The 18,370-nt window shown below is 44.4% G+C and overlaps 1 protein-coding gene across 1 annotated transcript in view; it reads left to right on the top strand.

Moving 5' to 3' along the window:
* The first annotated feature begins 1,169 nt into the window (after positions 1-1,169).
* The window catches only part of LOC147013759 (three-finger toxin MALT0052C-like), a 46,091-nt gene continuing 28,890 nt past the window's right edge, over positions 1,170-18,370 (top strand). Inside the window, exons 1-3 of the mRNA XM_085850954.1 lie at positions 1,170-1,561; positions 3,241-3,324; positions 17,966-18,034. Of these exons, the coding sequence (XP_085707080.1) occupies positions 3,252-3,324; positions 17,966-18,034 (142 nt within the window). The 5' untranslated portion in view covers positions 1,170-1,561; positions 3,241-3,251. The remainder of the gene's footprint in view (positions 1,562-3,240; positions 3,325-17,965; positions 18,035-18,370) is intronic.

Genomic DNA, 18,370 nt, shown 5'->3' with positions numbered 1-18,370 from the left:
AAGCTGCGAGAACTGCCCTGTTGGCAGCTACAACACGGGCCTGCAGTGGCAGCCCGTGCACCGTGTTTTGCGCCCATCCATTCATCCATTCATTCGTTGTGCTCATTGCGTGTGCCACTTGAGCTGGCACGGAGACTGCGTTGTGCAGCCCAAGCACCGTTGTGGTTCACTGAGTTCAGTTCAAAAGGGAAGGCCTTGGACTGCGTGTGAGCAGCCAGCCACGTTCCCTGTCACCTGCATTGTTTGAGCCAGAGACTGCATGCGGGCAGCCTGGCTCCCTGCTAACTGCTTTCTTTTTGCAGAGTTCAATGATCCTGGGCCATGGTTTAGTGTAAAATTTGTAAGTTAAGGTTAAGATGTACTGTACATATGAGTGCGCCCCCGGCATGTTTGTCTTAGCGCCGGCAATTTTATTTAAGTCGTCCGTGTGAGTGAGTTTGTTTAGGTAGTTACGCAGCCCTCAGGTTATTTATTTTGGGGACACGAATACCATGAATGTCGCACTCAGGGATCCGTAGGTAAAATGTACTAGGGGAAAACTACACATGATGGCACACGAAAATTTGACGACTCGGGACGAGTCTGTAAAAAGGGAAGGGGGTAGTGTTGTGGTTACCAGATTCGCAAACCACCATTCAGGTCCCTTAGGTGAGGTATCTCGGTAAGTGAATGTGTAGTTAGGCCCAAACCCGTTGTCTAGTGGGAATACATGTCATTTATGCGAGCTGCGACTCTTCAGGATAGCCGTTTTTCTTTTACTATCTTTATTTTGGACCAACCGCCATGATCACAACCACAACATCAACCACCGACCACAACCACCGCTTCACCACAACCGCCACGACATTCACGCACACCTCACAACCGTAGCATCGCCACCGTTCTTGCCCCGCTGTGGGTACCGGTGTTGGACTCATGCAGAACGCGCGTCGAACAGCGTGTACAAAATCACGGATTTTGTGCTTCAAAAACGGATCAAAAACGACACACGCCCACTTTTTGCCGTCCAATCGGTGAGCGAGGGGCGATTTGGCCCCGCCCCCAGAACGATCGAGATATGCAAATTTGTGGATCAAAAAGCCTTCACGCCCACTTTTTCTCCGGCCAATGGGGAGCGAGGTGAAAGGTCAAAGGGAGGGGGTCAAAGGCGAAGTTACGGGGGGATAAAAGGACGGTGTTCGTCAGTCAGAAGAGAGTCGCAAACGAGAACGAGAAGGAGTCGAGAACGAGAAGGAGAGTCGCAAACGAGAACGAAAGAAGTCTGGAGCCCGAAGCCTGCAGTGGCTGGAGAAGCTGAAGAGAGTCGGACGAGGGGGTGCTCGCGTCGGTGCCAGGAGCTGCACGCCCGAGGGAGGCCGGCAGCGCGACCTGGCCGAGGTGGAGACGCACACCAGGGATAATAAAGATCCTCTATACCCCGAGCATCAGCAACCCCCTCCTGTTTCCCCCCGCGCTGAGATAGTGCGACCAAGGGGGCCCCGTTCCCACCCCCTGCCAGGCACTGTCCACGAGGCCCGCGGGTTGCGGGGCCATCGCCGCTCCGCGTCTCATCACCAGACGGGTAGGCCCGACCCGGTCTCGGCCTCAGGCCTACCTCATTCTTGGGGGATTTCTTTTCCTTGGTTTTGGGTATGTGTTGTCGGCGCCGTCTGTGAAGTAGAATTGTATAAGTGTTGCCGTGTGCTCGGTAGTCGGTATTAGCTCTGCACTGTGTTTTCACTTTTATGTTTGCTTTTTGTGTAAATGGAATTGTGTTTTCTTTTTTTTGTGTGCATTTGGTGGAATTGTATTTGTGTGCTTCCCGTGTGCCGCGAATAAATGTGCTTTATTGTTGAACTGTTCTCCCGCTTCGCTTCGTCTTTTCCTCCATTGAATCCCCATCTTGCTTCACGTAAAGGGTTGGTAGTGGGCTGAATACGCCCGATAATTAATCGAACCGTCGAGGTCGACGATAACACCGCTCGGTTATTCTGATAGTACGGAACGGGTCGCTTAAGTGGCCCGTGTCCGAAGTCGACCTGCGGCGAGGTGCGATCGCCCGGTCTACCCTCCGCGTGGGTACTTAGGTAGTTCGAATTTGGCGAGCAACCCTATCCCACGTGGGGGCTGATTGGCTCGATCGCGGTGAGACCGAAAGGTCCACCCGTGACTGGTTCCCGGCGTTAGTCCGAGAGGGTCACGACTGGATTGTCCGTCCGGTGGGCGACGTGCCGCGATTCGAGTTACGTGGCCGTCCGCACGCCGGCGGGCGCGAAATCCGCAACAATATATATATATACTTTTTTTTTTTTTAAATCAACAATATTAATTAAAGAATTTACCTAACTAAAATAATTAAGTCATTAATATTTTATTAAATGCAATGCAATTGGAACTAGTTTATATGAAAAACAACCAAACTTAAATAAAAGGTGACGATGGAGTCCAAATACATTCTCACAAAATCTGATCAAACAATCAGCCAAATATCCCTTGTTTAACATGATGGAAAAAAACCTTCTCAGCACATTCCACAAAATCATCCTTTAGTGAACAAATTCTCGCACATCTGAGTATCTGAGATGAAAAGACATTGTCACCCATTTTAAGTGGTACATTGTCACCTGGAAAGGTATCCAACATTACAGGGAAACTGAAATCATCAACTTTATGATACAAACTCGTACTAAAACCATTCTCTGTCCAACTCTAACCGACACATCCAGATATACATCAACTGAACAATCATTACCACTCCTTTTTTTGCAATCAGGCGATCTGGATTAGTCTTATGAAGCTACCTATCAAAAATATTATAGTTACTGAAACTGTATGCGAAACACCTTGCAACCAATGCCCACAGAAAACAGCTATTTTTGAACACTGGCCATATTTTCCATCCAATCATTATGTAACTTTGTTAAATAGATTCTCCATGGGTAGTCTCTCCGATTTGGGAAGTTCTGTGTCAGTCGCTCAAGTGGTTTCAAACAAAACTAATTTAAAAGTGAATATAGGAGAAAAATGGAGGGTGGAAGAAAATACAATTGAGTGCCTCGGCTGACATTCCACAACACGTTCTTGTTTGTGATTGTGCATTTAGGTCCTCAATTGGGCTCAAGATGTTTGATCTTTGACATTTGATGTTTGCCACGTAATAGGTTTGACGATGCATATTTCAAGTTTTACAAGATATTGCAACCTTTTATAGAATATCATGACTGAACTGGTGAGTGATTTCAGGAAATGTCACCTGTGCAGGGCGTTGCCAAATGACATATAAAGCGTCAAATCCAGAACACGTAAAGATCTGCACCAGGATTGAAGAATCTGTTTTACACAAAGGTAGGAATATTTACTACACTAACTTCAGTGTTTTTTTGAAACATTTTTTTAATAACATTTTGTTGTAACAATTTGTGTAAAATTAATCAATTCCAAGACTGTCCCATAAAATGACAGAACATGCATCTTTGGACAAAACAGCAACATGGATTTTGAGAAACTAATTTGAATAAAAACTTTGAAAAGTTAAACAGATTGGGAAAATAAAATTTTATATGTAAAATACAATAGAAATGCTGAAAAGCAGAATTTTTTTATCAAATTTTAATTATCATGGGGATAACTCAAGGGGAGTCAACATTGATTTATATAATGCAAGCTGGATGAGAATTTAACCATCGGATTCTCCAAACATACAAACTACTACTGAGTGAGACAGGTTTAAGGAGGAGAGTAACTGGAGGACAGGATTAGAATGCTACAAGGTGTATCGGTGTGAAAGCAAGGAGAGAATAGGAGTAACAATCTGGGTAAAGGACAGCATTGCATCAAGAGAAAGGGGTGACATGAAGAAAGGAACAAGTCTGAAGACGATGATGGTTCACGAGCGGTATTTCACGATGTAGATTGTTTCAGAAGTCAAGGATGAGACAATGTGATAATTTTGACCAAGTTAGAAAAATGATCAACATGATGTGGTACGAGTGACAGGTTATTAGCTGCAAAATGTTGAAAACCCTGTTTCGTTCAACAACTTTCAAAATTTGACCTTTGCATAACCTTTAAAGGTCACAAAACAATGTTGTGGACATTAAAATAAGGAAACAAGATACGTGCTATAGCTTATTGTAGTTAGTTCATCGAAGAAGGTCAAAAACCCCGTTCGATTCCCACAACTTTGAAAATTTGATCTTTGTGGCCTTTAAAGGCAAGGATAAGTTTGCACCTTTGGTGCCAAACTTCCTCCGGAATATTCCAGGAACAATATAACGTCATATAGGTTCTATGGCATTTCACACTCCTCGGATTATCCATACTTTAATGAAATCAGCGTAAAAACAAACTTGAAGGGGGCGCCACGGGCAAAGTGTTCGAGATAGAGCAAAATGGTTTCAAGACTTTAGGTGGGGAATGACCTCAAGATTATGCATAAAATATATTGTCATCCGAGCTCTCAAAGTTTGGGCGGTCGTATGATTTTTATGTCAAAATTCGCAATTTTCTAAGTGTTTGACCTTGGGACGAAAATGAAAAATCGGACAACGACAAGTTTTAGATAATTCATTTTGCTATTCAAATACCGAAGAACTCATTCCATTCAGCCAATTCCCGAGGAGAAGATAGATTCTTAATGCGACTACCCCCTAAAATGGCTATTTTTGGGGCGTGGCTCCACCCACAATTGGCCTAGCCATGCCCTCATCCAGGAAAACACGAGACATTGATATCGAACACATAATCAAGTTTCATAAAGATCGGATCAAAGTCCATGCAGTTATGCTCTGGACAGACAGACACAGATACGCAGACATAACGAATATAGTGGTCAATCTGGCTGGTGCGCGTGAATCAATAAATGTCGAGGATTCTGTATGGGTGGAGATGAGAGATTGTAAAAACAGTCAGATACTGGAAGGATGCTTTTATAAGGCTCTGGGTGTGAAGGAAGAGGAGGAAGCAGAAGTACATGAGGAATTCAAAAGGGCATGATGTGGTAAGGGAAGAGTATTGATTATTATGGGGGATTTTACCTTGCCAGGGATAGATTGGGTCCAGGAACAGGGAAAGGACAGAGCGGATGAGGATTTCCTAGATTTAGTCCAGGATTGTTTTTAAACCCAGTTTGTAGATAAGCCCACGATTGAGAGTCCAGTGTTAGACCTCCTTTTAAGTCATCACACCATTTGAAAGCCTTTATCCCTGAGCAGGGGTCGGCTTTATGTGGGCTCCAATCATGGTACCCTTTCTTGAGGCAATGTTTTTTTTATGGCTGGATGCCCTTCCTGACACCAACCCTTTCGTCGCCTTCTACCCTGCAGGGATAATTACCAGTATACTGGTGCTCATTTCGCCAACCTTCAGAAGGATGACAGGCTGAGTCAACCCCCCTGATGCGAACTCAGCGGCCAGCGGGGTTTGAACTTAGGACCCCAATGATCCCAAGCCACCGCCTGAACCATTGAGCCACACCTGGCTCATTTAGACCTCCTTTTAAGTAACGATCCCAATATGGTGGAGGAGGTGGAGGTTGGGAAGCATTTCGGGGCAAGTGACCATAACATTGTGTGTGCAAAGATTCTGTTAAGGGTTGGAGTTCAGGATAATAGGGTAAGGCTATTAGATTTCAAGAAGGTAAACCTTGAGGGTATGAGGAGAGAGTTGGGTGATGTACATTTGGAGACTCTAACAACAGGACATTCAGCATCAGAGAAATGGGAAACCTTCAAGGACCAAATGTGTAGAGTGCAGAGTAAGTACATTCCAATGAGGTGTAATACTAGAAGTAGAAAGAGACCAAGGTGGTTGAGTAGTGACAAAAGGAACGCTACTAAGGAGAAGCAGAAGGTATTTATTAGGTTTGATATATCAGGACTGGAGGTCGATTTATATCACTGTCGAAGTAAACAGATGCAAGTTAAGAAAATAACTTTGCAAGCCAAAAGATAGTATGAGAAGGACACGGCTAAGAGTATGAAACATAATAGTAAGGCTTTCTTTAAATATATCAGGGGGAAAGGACAGGTTAGGACCAGTGTGGGCCCATTGAGGAATAGCACCGGGAGAGTGGTTAGTGATGAAAGTGAGATGGCAGGCTTATTAAACAGGTATTTTTCTTAAACTTTTACACAAGAACAGTCAGGAGAATTGCTAATAGCTGAGAGTATCTATCGAGGAGGTGAGGAAGGGTTTTTACAGAAGATCCAGGTTAAGAGTGGAGGATGTAAAGGAACAGCTTGGTAATCTAAGAGTAGATAAGGCTCCAGGTTCAGATAATATGGACCCGAGAGTATTGATGGAGGTGGCTGAGCAGGTAAGCGAGATGTTAACGAACATTTTCAATAGTTCCCTGGAGTCAGGACAGGTACAGGAGGATTGGAGAGAAGTAAATGTAACATCATTATTTAATAAAGGATCCAGAGAAGAATAATTGGGAAACTATAGATCTGTTAGTTTGACTTCAGTTGTGGGGAAGGTGTTGGACACATTAATTAAGTACCAGATGAGGAACCATTTAAACAAATACAAACTGATTAAAGGTAGTCAGCATGTGTTTACCAAAGGTAGTTCCTGTTTAACAAATCTTTTAGAGTTCTATGAATCAGTGTCTGATTGGGTGGATGAGGGAAAGGCAGTGGACCTCGTATATCTCAACTGTAAGAAGGTATTTGATAAGGTACCACATCGGAGGTTGTTTGCCAAGGTGAGGGCTTGTGGAGTGGCTGGTCAGGTAACGAATTGGATTGCAAACTGGTTTGGTGATGGGAAGCAACAAGTGGCTGTGAGTGGGAGGATGTCTTGCTGGGAGGATGTATTTAGTGGGGTACCTCAGGGATCAGTACTCGGACCATTACTATTCAGGATTTGGATAGTGGGGTAAAGAGTAGGATTTCCAAATTTGCAGATGACACAATGCTTGGAGGTAAGGTGGATAGCAGAGGGGGTGGTGATCAGTTACAGGAAGGTATTGATACTTGTATAGATTGGGTAAAATATTGGCAAATGTAATTCAACCTGAGCAAGTGTAAGGTGTTGGGGATGGGAAAGAACAATGAAAATAGAGATTACAGGATGTGAGGGGTAATTTTGGAGCGTGTCACACAGGAGAAGGATCTGGGGGTGGTAATATATACGGGAGGTAAGCAGGCAGCACAGTGCCAGGCAGCTATAGGTGAAGCAAATAGGGTTCGAGGTTGTATTCGGAAGGGGATCATTTCTGAATCGGAAGAGGTGGTGTTGACATTGTGCAGGAAGTTAATGAGGGACACATCTGGAATTGTATGTGCAGTTCTGGTCACCGCAATTCCGGAAGGGCATAGATGCCATAGAGAGGGTTCAGCGCAGGGTTACTAGATTGATTCCGGGCCTAGCTCGACTTAGCTATGAGGAGTGGGTGAAGGAGACAGGGCTTTATACACTAGAAAGGAGGTGGTTACGAGGAGATATGATGGAGTTGTTTAAGATAATGAAAGGTAGAGATAAAATAAGTGAAGATGCATTATTTAACAGAGTAGACAGTGATATGGCCAGGGGCCATAGCCAGTGTGACCACTCCTTGGCTTTTTTACAAGATCTTGGTTATTCGTTGTTCACCTTGGCGTCTTGGTTTTCTATAGGTTTTCTTGGCATATAGGTTTTCTATTATCATCGTGTTTCCGAAACCTTGTGAATTATTGGCTTTTTTCATTGGCTCACCTTGGCATTTATGAAAATGAGGAGTGGTCACACTGGCCAGAGCCTGAGAGTAAAGAAGAGGAGAGTTGAGATAGTAGCAAGGTAGGGGACTTTCACTCAGAGAGCAGTTAATGCATGGAATGGCCTCCCTGGAAGGGGAGTGGCAGCAGAAACAGCAGATAAGTTTAAATTAGAATTACATAGGTTCCTGGAAGTTGTGGAGATAGAGGGGTGTAGGGATGTTTGCAGGACTTTTTGGTAGTTTCAGCATTGATGGGTGATTGTGTGCATGTGTACAGAGTGCTTTTGTTGGGGGCTTGTCAAGGGTGTTGACATTTTTTGAAAACATTTACGCTCGTGTGCAGCCGAAACTACTGAAGCAATCGTTCTCAACTTTTAACACGTGATAGCCAATCTTGCTGAAATAGTCTGGGATCAAATCACGTCATAATCGCACTTAACGTCATGACGTTATGTCAAAAAAAGGTGAAACAAGCTTTTGAACATAACTCAGTAACCGGAAGTTGTAGCGACTTTCTGTTGACGCCAAAACAAATTCAATGGAATATCTAAATGTTTTAAAATGCATGTTAGTACAAATTATGCACAGTTTTCGCAAGCGTATGACGTCAAAGTTTTTAGCTATTGGCGTGATTTAAAAAAAATTCTATTCGTTCTACAGGTCACAATTCTTAACCGATTTGGATGAAATTTTAACAGCTCATAGAAATCCACAGTGCAAAAAGATATGTGACTTTTGGTGATGTTCAAGATCAGGATCTGGATTCTACATCACTTTATATTATCGCCCATTATAAACTAATGGGGAATTTTGTGAATTACACATGGCTATTTCTCAAACAGTTTTGCACTTATTTTATTGAAACTTATACTGTCTATTTATGCATGTAATATTAACATGTGTACAAAGTTTGATCGAAATTGACCCAAGGTCAAGGTCAAGGTCACCCAAAACATGAAAAACACTCATATAAAATACATATTTTTGTTTTACAACATATTTCAAACCCGATAACGGGATCGTAAAGATGGTTGAAAAGCAATTGGTTCCGACGTATTTTCAAATATTTTCTCCGATCAGAATGAAGGCAACAAGCACCGATGATAAGTTGTTGAATGTCACATGGTGGCTTTCAATGAGTTGTGAAAATTTTCAATCTGCTGTCGTTACCACGACAACGCGCGCCTGATAATTGTTATTTGTGATGTCGCATCATTTTATTAATGTACGAACAAATAAACACCACACATTCCATGACATTACAGCTTGGACCACCACACGGAAGGGTCAACTAATTCGCCAAGTGTCGTGCGTGCTAAGCACGATTTTTACTTGACGAAATCTAAGATTTTGTCGAGCATGTTGGTTTGTTTTGTTTGTTTGTTTGTTTGTGTGTACGTCTCGCTCTACAGGTCGCATTTCGAGTTGGAATGTCATGGAACTTCACCAATGGACTTATTGGCCACCAGAATAGAACCCTCTAACTTTTGGCATGTCAAGGTCAAAGGTCAAGGTCAGGAAAAATTCCTGAAAATCGTGAAAATCCGGATCTTTGAGCATGGGCCGATTTTCAAAAATTCATGTCTCCGCCAAATCTTAACGGATTCCTTTCAAATTTGAAACACGGACATAGGAGGGGAGTATCTTTGACTGGATGAATTTTGTCAAGTCCTGGCCCTATGGGCCATTTCATTCATTTGTCTGTTTGTTTGTTTGTCTGTCTGTCTGTTAGCAACTTTACGGCAAAACGGCTTTACCAAACACTATCAAATTTAATCCACAGGTGGGCAATGAACCTTGGACGACCCCATTAACTTTTGGGTCCAATTGGATCAAAGGTCAAGGTCACGAAAAGATCAAAATCGTTTTTCGCTTATAACTTCGTCAAAAATGATCTGTTTTACTTCAAACTAAGCTTTTCGTGAACCTTATCCTGTTTGTCACTTATAATCCTTCCCATTCTTATAGTGAAAAATGCATATTTGTGAAGACCGATAGGGTCCAAAGTTATGGGGGTCATGGTCATCGGTCAAAATTAAAATTTTCCATTAAAACTAAAACATGGTTATGAAAATACAACTTTACGGGAAAACGGCTGGCTCAAACACTGTCAAATTGTATCCACAGGTGGGTAATGAACCTCGGACGACCCCATTAACTTTTGGGTCCAATTAGGTCAAAGGTCAAGGTCAGGTCACGAAAAGGTCAAAATCATTTTTCGCTCATAACTTCGTCAAAAATGGTTGAATTGACTTCTAACTAAGACTAAAATATTCCTTATTCTATTCCTCATAATCAACATTCAGGTTAACGATGTATCAAATCTAAATTTGATCCCCAAAATAACTTTATGCCTTAAATGGGTGGGATTTGTTGTGCCTGGTATTTCCTTGAATTCTGTTTAACCTTTTATAAAACAAAAATTAGATGGAGATCACAGTGTGATGTTGAATCGCCCAATTTTCACAACTTTACATGGGAAAGTAAGAGTTCAGCATCAAGAAAAAAAACTTTCAGGATTTTCACATTGTGAAGAAACATCATGAAAAATCGAAAACTCACGAACCGGATGAAGCAGGTATGGGGTTTAACCGGTTTGGGATTGATTTTTCCATCAGAGAGAAAATATGAAACACTGTCACAAAACATGAGTTTGACGCTTGTTATTCACTTTGGTGGTTGGAGAAGTATCACAGGGTTTGCCCAGGGGCAGTAAAGTAATACAGACGAGGTGTTTAATGTACAAGAATGGAGTCGAGGGGTGAGAATCATGTGTGTGACAGGATTGTCCTTGTGATCCATGATTCCCCCAGTTCCAAGTCAGTAGAAAGGGCTGTGATTAAAATCACACCAAACTTTCCTTCAATGTTTGGAAAGTCTAAAACCATGACAACGAGAGGGACCAGTTCAGCTGATTTGTAAAGTTTGATGTGTTATGTCTATCTGAACATCTTGAGCCTTTAACTTCAAACATTGTAAGTTTGCTCACTTGGAGTGCTTACTCACAAATATCCTCCAAACACCAACACAAAGGCTTTGATGGTGAACTTGAAGGGTCTGAGTTCCATACAGTTGTTTGAGCACCTGATGGCTGACAATCCGTTTGAATTGTGCTGTTGAAATGAAAATAAAGTCCGGTGTGTATCTGAAGCAGGCAGGGTGGTCATCACTTGCATTGTGGTGAAGAAGGCTATGGTGGTAGAAATGGAAGTTGGATTGTGGCACGCATTTTCAAACAGATTTTGGCGTACAGATGCAAAATAGGCGTGTGGCAGCGTGTAAAGTTCATGTGAGGAGAAGATCATGTATTGTGAAGAAAATGGGGAAAGAAACCCAACTTATCCCTCACAACACAATATGCCTTTGTAACCCAGGAACAACAAGAGAAGGGCCCCATCTGGAACAACTTCAGTAATAACAAAATAACTACATCGGGAACCACTATACACTGATGAGCCAAAACATGATGACCACCTGCCTAATATACGGTTGGTCCTCCATGTGCCTCCAAAACAGCGCCGACCCACCGAGGCATGGACTCCACAAGATCCCTGAAGGTGTCCTGTGGTATCTGGCACCAAAACATTAGCAGAAGATCCTTCAAGTCCTGTAAGTTGCGAGGTGGAGCCGCCGTGGATTGGACTTGTCGGTCCAGCACATCCCTCAGATGCTCAATCGGATTGAGATCTGGAGAATTTGGAGGCCAGGGCAACACCCTGAACACTTCATCATGTTCCTCAAACTATTCCCAAACAATGTGTCCTCACATTCCAATGGATTTCGATGAAACTTGACCACAACCTTCATCATCTCCCAAAGTTTGTTCATGCTTTTTAAAAAATCCAGAGGTATTTACTTTCCAAAGGTATCTAATTATTTTGTGCATTATCCACATCTACCAGGGGTTCCCTGTTTTTATCCCCCGCCACGTGGCGGAAGGGGGATATTGTTATCACCCGGGTCGTCCGTCTGTCCGGCTGGCTGGGCGTCAACATTTATAGCTGTGAGTGCGATAACTCATAAACTGTTCACCATGTCGATTTGAAATTTGGTCACACATGTACCACCTGAAAAGGAAGAACCCTATTGATTTTGGGCATGGCTGGATCCAAGATGGCCGACTGGGGCGGCCATCTTGAAAAAAATGTTTTTTGTTATAAATGGAAAAGCGCTTATCTGATTTCAATTATTTTTCAATGGCGGGGGATTCCTCATCTCTGATGGTATATTTCTCATCCAGCCACTACCAGGTGAGCACCCAGGTGTATTGTCGTTATTTATTTGTATACAGTGTCAACGCTTGTGGAAGAGCTAGTCACTGAAAGGACAAGGGACGAACAGAACAAAAAGGGGAAAGGGGGGCGGTGGAGACACCAACAGTGGGGTTGAAGGGGGTGGGCCACTTGGACAAACAATGGGTGTGGGGAGAAATGGGGTGAGCAAGATGGATACATAAGGTAAATCCCAGGAGGGAAAAAGATTTTGGATGAGGAATCATCTGAGATGAACAGCTGTCTTGAAGACCTGGAGAGAAGAATCAGATTGAAGAGGATGTGGAAGTTGATTCCACAGGTGGGAAAAAGGAGGATCGAATGGGTGGAGGTGAACAGTGATACTGGATATATATATATATATATATATATATATATATATATATATATATATATATATATATATATATATATATATATATATATATATATATATATATATATCTTCTTCTTCTTTCGGCTGCTCCCGTTAGGGGTCGCCACAGCGGATCATCTATATGATCCGCATAGTGATTTGGCACATGTTTTACGCCGGATGCCCTTCCTGACGCAACCCTGGTCGCCTCCTACGACACAGGGATAATATATATATATATATATATATATATATATATATATATATATATATATATATATATAGTTTCACCAGAAGGGGGTTGATGGTTTCCCGTGTGTGTCCTGCAAAAACCTAGGGGGCAGTGGGGGGTAAAGCACGGAAAGAGCAGAGAGTGAAAGAGCAGAAAGGAGGCAGTCGAAGACAGAGAGACCACTGACCTCTCTGCAATGGTGCAGTGATAAGCCCACAAACTCAGATTCAGAGCGGGAGTTTCCAATGATCTTGACGGCCTTGGTTTCCATGACGGAGCTTCGCAAGGTGTGACTCAGGGGCGCTAGCCCAGAGGGGATAGCCGTTGTCCATCAAGCTAAGGATGAAGGAAGGCCTTGAAGGTGGATAGGAGTTCAAGTGTGCCAAGGAAGGACATTGTATGATGGAGGATGCGCAGTCGACTAGCTTTCGACGTACTCGCATTCTTTGTTGACGTACTCGCATGGTAATTCTGGTAATACGTACTTTATCAAGTTGCTGGACGTTTAATTGCACAAGCTTTCTTGGACATACTTGGTTGAAAAACGGTAACGTGTAATCCTGTTGCGGGGCTGGACGTCGGCTGCGAGCACGACCGCGAGATGGAGCTGCAGCGTCAGCTCGACCGATCGCCCGGAATTTAGATCGGCACTCTGGAGCCCGACGGGTCCTGACTGGACCGAAGATCGCCAACAGGTCACCCACGTGGAATAGGGTGAATAGCCAAATTTCTATATACTTAGGTATCCACGCGGGGAATCGACCAGGGAAATTCACCCTCGACGGCACCCGTACGGAACGAGCTGTTTAGCGTGCTCGTTCCATGTGCGTCCCAAGCGGTTTGATCGCCGGGTTCCGTCGGTCCGATTGTCCCGTTACAACGGCAATGGCCAGCTCATTCCCAACACGCAGCACGCTCAGCCAATGAAGGAACAGGCACAAACGAGCTGAAACATTCAACAAATGGGGGTATTTATTGAATAGTAATGGGGAAATGAGTGGAAGCACGTGAGAAGCAGAGCCAAACCCAATATCTATATATTAATACTGAAGGACCAATTTTGTGCTCCTCCTCGCGGTCGCGTCACGTTTTTCTCGGTACTGTGACCTGGACTGAAAGAAACTTCGTACCTGTAAGTGGCACATAGTGGCAATAGTCAACCTTCAACTCTGAAGCAGAATAAACACTTTTCGTTGAGATGGGGGCGAGAAGTGAAGAGGTGGGGGCGGGGGATGAAGAGACGGGGGCAGGGAGTGAAGAGGCGGGGGCAAGGTAAGCAAATTTTTGGACGGGGGTAAGCAAATTGAAAGCGGGAAACGGGCGGGAAATTGGGCGGGGGATGAGGTGAATTAGGCGGGGTTGAGTGTGAGGGGTGGACAGGGGGACGGGGGCCCAGGGGCAAGTGGGGCGGGGAATCGAGAGACAGGGGTTGGGGAGTGAAGAGGCGGGGCCGGGGTAATTTAATTTTTGGGCGGGGGTAAGCAAATTGAAGGTGGGGGGGGAATGGGGCAGGGGCGGGGGATGAGTAGGTGGGGGCAAGCACGCCCTGTGTCCAATCCATGTCCCTCGAGTGTGGGTGAGCTGGTGAGGGTGGTTGAATGAACGGAATCCGTCTGTGACGGGGCTTCGGCTAGTCTACATATTAAAACTGAAGGACCAATTTTGTGCTCCTCCTAGCGGTCGCGTCACGTTTTTCTCGGTACTGTGACCTGGACTGAAAGTAACTTCGTACCTGTAAGAGTGCATCGCACATAGTGGCAATTGTCAAACTTAAACTCTGAAGCAGAATAAACATTTTTCGTTTTACATTCATTTACATGGCGATGTGTGACGTCACCGCTGAGAGGCGTCATGACGTCATGACATCATCGGTCATTCGCTGACGCCATTACGTCTGTCGTCGACAGACCGTCACCGCTGAGAGGTGTAATTCCACTCCTCGAAAATAGCGTCTGCAATGTAAAACCCTCTTCTGCACATGCTGACTACCTCAGAATGTGAATTTGACACAAAAAATGTAACAAGAAACATTGTATCTTCTATATATTAAGACTGAAGGACCAATTTTGTGCTCCTCCTTGCGGTCGCATCACGTTTTTCTCGGTACTGTGACCTGGACTGAAAGAAACTTCATACCTGTAAGAGTGCATCGCACATAGTGGCAATAGTCAACTTTCAACTCTGAAGCAGAATAAACACTTTTCGTTGAGACTGGGCGGAGTGAAGAGGCGGGGGGCAAGGTAAGCAAATTTTTGGGCAGGGGTGAGCAAATTGGAAGCGGGAGACGGGGGGGGAAATGGGGCGGGGGATGAGTGGGCGGGGGCTGAGGTGAATTAGGCGGGGTTGAGTGTGAGGGGGTGGACAGTCGGCGGGGGCAAGTGGGGCGGGAAATCAAGAGACGGGGGCGGGGAGTGAAGAGGCGGGGGCCCAGAGGCAAGTGGGGCGGGGAATCAAGAGATGGGGGCGGAAAGTGAAGAGGTGGGGGCAGGGCCAGGGAAATTAAAATTTTGGGCGGGGGTAAGCAAATTGAAGGTGGGGTGGGAGGCGGGAGGGAATTGGGCAGGGGCGGGGGATGAGTAGGCGGGGGCAAGCACGCCCTGTCCAGTCCATGTCCCTCGAGTGTGGGTGAGCTGGTGAGGGTGGTTGAATGAAGGGAATCCTCCGTCTGTGACGGGGTTTCGGCTAGTGATTATTATTAAGCACGTAAATACAGGCAAAAACATACATTTCACTACTTATCAGACGGGCCCATGAACACACACTCGCACACACCCAAAGAATCGGACCAATGGTCTTTATTAGGACCTTTAGCTCGCAGGGACAAGTGGGCTAAAGACCAGGGTCTAACTTGGATCTGTCCACCTCTTGCGGTCTTCAAGTCGGTCGGTCCGGCGGGAGGTGAGACGAACCCGGACACCGGCGGGCGACCCTTGCGGTTCCTGTGGGAACTGGCGTTCCTCTAGCTCTCAGTTGTGGTGAGGAGGAGAAGGACGGCGTTGACCACGACCGGCCAGACAGGCTCCTTGGGACGAGCGCTCCGGCAAGACGAGAGGTCTAGGTTGGGGGAATGCTCCTCCGCTCTTTCTCTCCGCCACTCTCTTTTGTCGAGGAAGGTCCCTTATCCAGGAAGGTCGCTTGTCGTCTCTCGATCGCGAGGATTCTGCCTCTGACCAGCTTCTGGCTCCCCTTTTATCCATCTCCGCCGGACCGACCCCTCCCCCCTTGGTCCGCAGAGAATCCCGGGGCTGTTCTCTTCTCTGCAGCACTGCCGCAACGCAACGGTCATTTCTGTTGTCGTGCAGAAGATGATGTTTTCCAATAAAGGGAAATCTTAACTATAAAGATAAATCACAGCGCATGGAGATTTATTACTTTCGAAATCTAAAGATTTTGGAAGGATATTGATCACTTCCGTTTCTGTTTGTTTGTTTGTATGTTTGTGTGTTTGTGTGTTTGTTTGTAGGCACGATAACTCGAGAACGGAAGAAGCTACCAATGTCAACTTACACCACGTGATTCAGGAGGGTATTGGCTAGCGTTGATTATATTTTGGTCAAAATCGGTCAAAGGTCAAGGTCACAGTGAGGTCAAACATAATTCCGTAAATTCATGTGGAGAAATGGAGTATTTTCGCTTCGCTCGACGTTACGAGTTCGTTTTAACTTCAATTTAAATTTTGTCTTCGGTTTTTGCGATCGCTTTGGACGCTCAAAACTCGGTTGTCGAAATTCTGGTAAAAATCGGATGTTTTGGAGACGTTTTAAGATTGTATGAAAATATTTCACTCGCGCGTCACGGCTCGTCACGTGGTGCAGCGCGCTCGAGCAGACGCGTCGTTGAGTCACGTATGGTTTTCCGTGTGCGCGCTGACGGTGTTTTCGATAAATATGGTGTTTAAAAGTCATTTTTTATCCCAATGAAGGTTATCGTCGCATGCCTGACTCGCTGAGCCGTCGGATTATGTAAAGATTGTTGGTGCATGGCCGAATATTACGGTTTTGTGACTTTGATAAAATAATATTAAATAATTGCGTTGAGAAATGGAGATTTTTTGCTTTGGTCAGCGTTACGATTATTGATGGTTTGGTACTGAATCATTGTAGAAACTTCTGGTTTGCGTCGCTACCTTCTCTAGAGACAGCTTTTATTAGACAAGGTGAGAGGTCAAGTTGACGATTTCGTAAGTACCAGTCTATGACTGCTTGTTTGTGTGTTTGTGTGTTTGTTTGAAGGCACGATAACTCGAGAACAGAAGAAGCTACCAATGTGAAATTACACCACGTGATTCAGGAGGGTGATGGCGAGCACTGATTAGATTTTGGTCAAAATCGGTCAAAGGTCAAGGTCACAGTGAGGTCAAACAGAATTCCGTAAATTCATGTGGAGAAATGGCGTATTTTTGCTTCAGTCAACGTTACGAGTTCGTTTTAACTTCAATTTTAATTTTGTCTTCGGTTTTTTGCGATCGCTTCGGACGCTTAAAACTCGGTTGTCGAAATTCTGGTAAAAATCGGATGTTTTGGAGACGTTTTAAGATCGTATAAAAAATATTTCACTCGCCGCGTCACGGGTCGTCACATGATGCAGCGCGCTCGAGCAGAGGCGGCGTTGAGTCACGTAAAGGTTTTCCGTGTGCGCGCTGACGGTGTTTTCGATAAGGATGGTGTTTAAAAGTCATTTTTTATCCCAATGAAGGTTATCGTCGCATGCCTGACTCGCTAAGCCATCTGATTATGTAAAGATTGTTGGTGGATGGCCGACTATTACGGTTTTGTGACTTTGATAAAATAATATTAAATAATTGCGTGGAGAAATGGAGATTTTTGCTGCGGTCGACGTTACAATTTTTGATGGTTTAGTACAGAATCATCGTAGAAACTTCCGGTTTGCGTCGCTACCTTCTCAAGAGACAGCTTTTATGAGACAAGGTCAGAGGTCAGTTGACGATTTCGTAAGTACCAGTCTATGACTGCTTGTTTACCCATGAGACAAGGGAAAGGAAGGTATCTATAAAACACATACTTACCGATATAACTAATCTATAGGACCTGAATGTTGTGTGCGATATGTTTCCAAACTCACCTACCACCAGGTGGTGTTTGTGGCCCAGGTTTTGCACGTTCGATGTGGACAGACAGACAAATAAATAAACGAAAAACGGACCCAAATTCAATACCCTCTGGTGAGGATAACGAAGTAAAGTTAAAGGAGAACAATAATAATTCAATCCCAGGCAGGTGTTTTGTTTATGTATGAGTAAAAAGCTTGCATTGTTGTCATTTTCATGTATTATTGCTAATAACTGAACATATTAACAACTTGTTTGTGAAAACATTATTCAATATTTTCATGGTTCACTCCTCCTTTCCTCAGATTCTCATTTCCGAATATTCCATCTGGACCCCTTTTACCCTCCTATACACTTGTAGGATCCCGGAGGACAAGTGAAACGATGTCTGTGTTACCATTTGTGGTGTTGATTGGACTTCTTGGGTCAGGTAAGAGAGTGAAAAGGATGAGGTGTGTGTGTTTGTGTGTGTGTGTGTGTGTGCGTGCGCGTATGTGTGTCCTCCATAACGCCAAAGCCATGAAACCGAGCAGCCTGAAACTTTGCATGCAAACGAAGGGAACTCAAAGGAAGTGCAAGAGTGAAAATTGGGTGTTTGGGTTAATTAAAACACCCCTTTTGAAGATAATTAACGGCTTTATTTAATTATATCCTTCATCAGGCGATCCTCGGCCATCGTGTTTTACGATGTGGGAAAGGGCTTTCTCTTAAGCATGTACAATGTAGCTGGTTTTTGCTTTGAGTGGCCTCGCATAAATTTGAACTT

Source organism: Eptatretus burgeri, chromosome 13 (genome assembly GCF_056783735.1).
Source record: "Eptatretus burgeri isolate ZD-2024b chromosome 13, Ebu_testis_v1, whole genome shotgun sequence".
In the NCBI taxonomy this organism is placed as follows: domain Eukaryota; kingdom Metazoa; phylum Chordata; class Myxini; order Myxiniformes; family Myxinidae; genus Eptatretus; species Eptatretus burgeri.
This window is presented reverse-complemented; position numbering and strand designations above follow the sequence as displayed.